Source organism: Frankliniella occidentalis, unplaced genomic scaffold, assembly GCF_000697945.3.
Source record: "Frankliniella occidentalis isolate FOCC.00 unplaced genomic scaffold, Focc_3.1 Scaffold71, whole genome shotgun sequence".
Lineage (NCBI taxonomy): Eukaryota > Metazoa > Arthropoda > Insecta > Thysanoptera > Thripidae > Frankliniella > Frankliniella occidentalis.
The window spans coordinates 1115885-1118586 of record NW_026267201.1 but is presented as its reverse complement, the minus strand read 5'-3'; the positions used below and the strand labels follow the sequence as shown (position 1 = coordinate 1118586).

The window sequence follows — 2702 nt, the reverse complement described above, 5'->3', positions numbered from 1 at the left end:
GGGGGGGGCGTAACGTAGCGCGTACTTATATATATGTATGTTTTCGGAGCAGCAGCACCAGCAGCCGTCCCGTCGGCGAGCACAGACAGAGGGGGGCTGCTTGGCTCTGATTTAGAGAAGACAAGAAAAGAGAGAGGGAGAGAGATAGAAATAGAAAACTACTACTAGTGACCGCAGCACAGGGAGCAGGGTTTGTTCAGTTGCGGCTGCAGGGCCGATGTTCTTTTTCCTGTTTTTGTTGTTTTCCGTTTTGTTCCCCCCGGGGTCCGGGGTGAGGCTCGCTCTCTGCTCGTCCCGGGACAAAAGCGAGCGGTAAGCGGGTGGAGCGGAGCCGGAAATAGGCTCACCTAACGAGGCCGGAAGTAAGCGGGCGCACCGGCGATGACGGCTCTATCTCCTGTCAAGCCCCACTAGAGAGCACCGCCAGCTCCACCCCGGCCCGGCCCGCACGCTGGCTGAGCTCTCCTTCTGGGCCATTAGACTCGCTCTACTAAGACTCTACCGCGTGCGACGTTATCATAATATCTCAGTTTTACCTCTTTTGCTCCTCTCAACCTCTCCCTTTTCCCCGCCCATCACCTTCCGTCGCTCTCTCTCATTCTCTTACTTTTTCCCTAAGATCCCACTGCTCCCACTCCTGGACCCGGTTGGTTACTCAGATAAAAGAAGATGATGTTCAGTTCAGTCCGTGCAGCTCCTCCTTCTTTTCACCCTTTCCCCCTTCTCTCCCCTTCCCACGTGTTTTTCCTCCGCTGTCGGGCCGTTTTTTTTTGTTTTTTTTTTTTACTTTGTTTCACTCGCGCGTCGCTTTGGCTCCGCTCACACAGCATTAATTAGGGGCTCGCGCGCTCTCTTTAAATCGACGTTTTTGTTTTGTTTCGGCCTCCCTTTTTGTTTGTGATGTTGCCCCCACTGGGCTACTGGGCTGGCGCCACTCGGCTCTATGCTGGCTCTCCATGTCTGACGGTATGGAGCTTCGATAATATTCGCAAAGGGGAAAAATGCCGGACCGACACCCGATATACGACTGGCCGTTAAAGAGTGTACGAAAGTGGGGAGAGGGCAGTGGGGATCTTTTTTTCTGTGCGTGCGTGTGGGTCATTACAAACAGACAACGCTTTCATGATGGCCTCCTTTTGTTATTATTTCCATGTGGTTGACCGCGGGAGCAACCACATAAGGGTGTGTACTGTTCGTGTTTTTTACTACACTGTTCCACCGTATCATTACAATAACTTGAAGCGAGAACCAAAGCTAGATTGACAAAGACAAAAGGTTTATTCATAAACCTCTCCTGGCACATACACGACTGTGACTGACCGCTGCAGCACAGTGAGAGGCCCTGCGCGAGGCTACGCTACACCACGATGCACTCGGCGCTGTCAGCCACACTTGATGGCGAATGTGCTGCACGCCTCGGTATATCCCGATATCCCGTGTGTGTACGTGTAAACGCGTACATACTGTGTGTGTGTGGGTGTGTGTGTGTGTGTGATAGGAAAGGGGGGGGGGGGGTGAAAGCTCCCTACGTCAGGGTCGTCACTGGAGTGTTCTGGACACACACGACATTACGTCTTTATCAGCTTAAGGATCTTAACATCTTAACAGTTTCATTTTCATTGTATTTAGCACTTTGGCCATGATTTTTAGTTATGAATGTGTTTAAATTTTTAAAAAAGGCCGACCGGAACGTTTAGAAAGATTTTCCATCGCTTCAGTTTGATGGAAAGCAGAGATCCGTGGTTTCGCCGGATCTTCACTGGAAACGCAAGTGTGTGAATGTCGCACACCTGTAGGTGTGTGAATATCGATTCGTACACTTAGAGGGGGAAAAGTGTGAATTTTCTAGGAAAAATTCACTTCTTTACCGCTCTAGTGTATGAATGGATATTCACACACCTACAAGTCGACATTCACACACTTGCGTTTCCAGTGTTAACACAACTTTCAAGGAAACCATGAACCATGATTCTGTCGATCGTTGTAGCGATCCCGTGGATGTTCTGGTCGGCATTTTAGCCAATATAAAGACATTAAAATGTAAAACAATAGTCATACTATCAAATATGATGCAAAATGCATGTCTTAACATGTTAAGATGGTAAGCTGTTAAGATCCTTCAGCTGATAAAGCCCACATTCAGTAGCTGAGGGGTCGCACGAAGGCGATAAGGGGTTGAGGTGCCGCGGGTTACCGAGCGTGGCAGAAGAGTGTTTATGAGCAACGGCACCACAGGTACCAAAGGTTGAGCGTCGCAGCCCAAAACGTTGCGGCGAAATACTTAATTGGTTTGGCTTGCCCGTCGATTTCGTGTCGAACCGACCGTCTACACTGCTCCAGCAGAGCCTTGCGTCGTGCAAAATGGGGTGTGCACGCTATGGGTATGGGAAAGTCATTCAACGTCCTCCATGGACGTATGCATACGGCAGGACAGAAGGGCTGTAAGGGAGGTGCTTACCTGGATGAGCTCGCCGTGGGTGTGTCCGCTGGCAGTGAAGGTGAGGTGGCAGTTGTAGGGGATGCGGTCCAGTGCGGGCTTTCCGATCGACAGTTCGTACGTCTTGCCTACGTCGCCGTAGTAGGTGCGGTTGCAAACTGGAACAAAATGGTTACGGTTACAACGGTTGAAACCTTCACTGTGATTAGTGACAGCAGGAGATGCGGCGTGGGCGAGGGCACGCAGCACTCAAAAGTCAAGGCGA

The 2702-nt window shown here is 50.5% G+C and overlaps 2 protein-coding genes across 5 annotated transcripts in view; one reads left to right on the top strand and one right to left on the bottom strand.

The window, feature by feature from the left end:
• LOC113206306 (uncharacterized) overlaps nt 1-2702 on the bottom strand; it is a 78271-nt gene that overhangs the window by 25515 nt on the left and 50054 nt on the right. For all 4 annotated transcript variants that reach the window (XM_052268502.1, XM_052268505.1, XM_052268503.1 and 1 more), the window contains exon 4: nt 2459-2595. In XM_052268502.1, coding sequence (XP_052124462.1) covers nt 2459-2595 — 137 coding nt within the window. The remainder of the gene's footprint in view (nt 1-2458; nt 2596-2702) is intronic.
• LOC113206287 (uncharacterized) overlaps nt 1-2702 on the top strand; it is an 83854-nt gene that overhangs the window by 40307 nt on the left and 40845 nt on the right. The window lies entirely within an intron of this gene.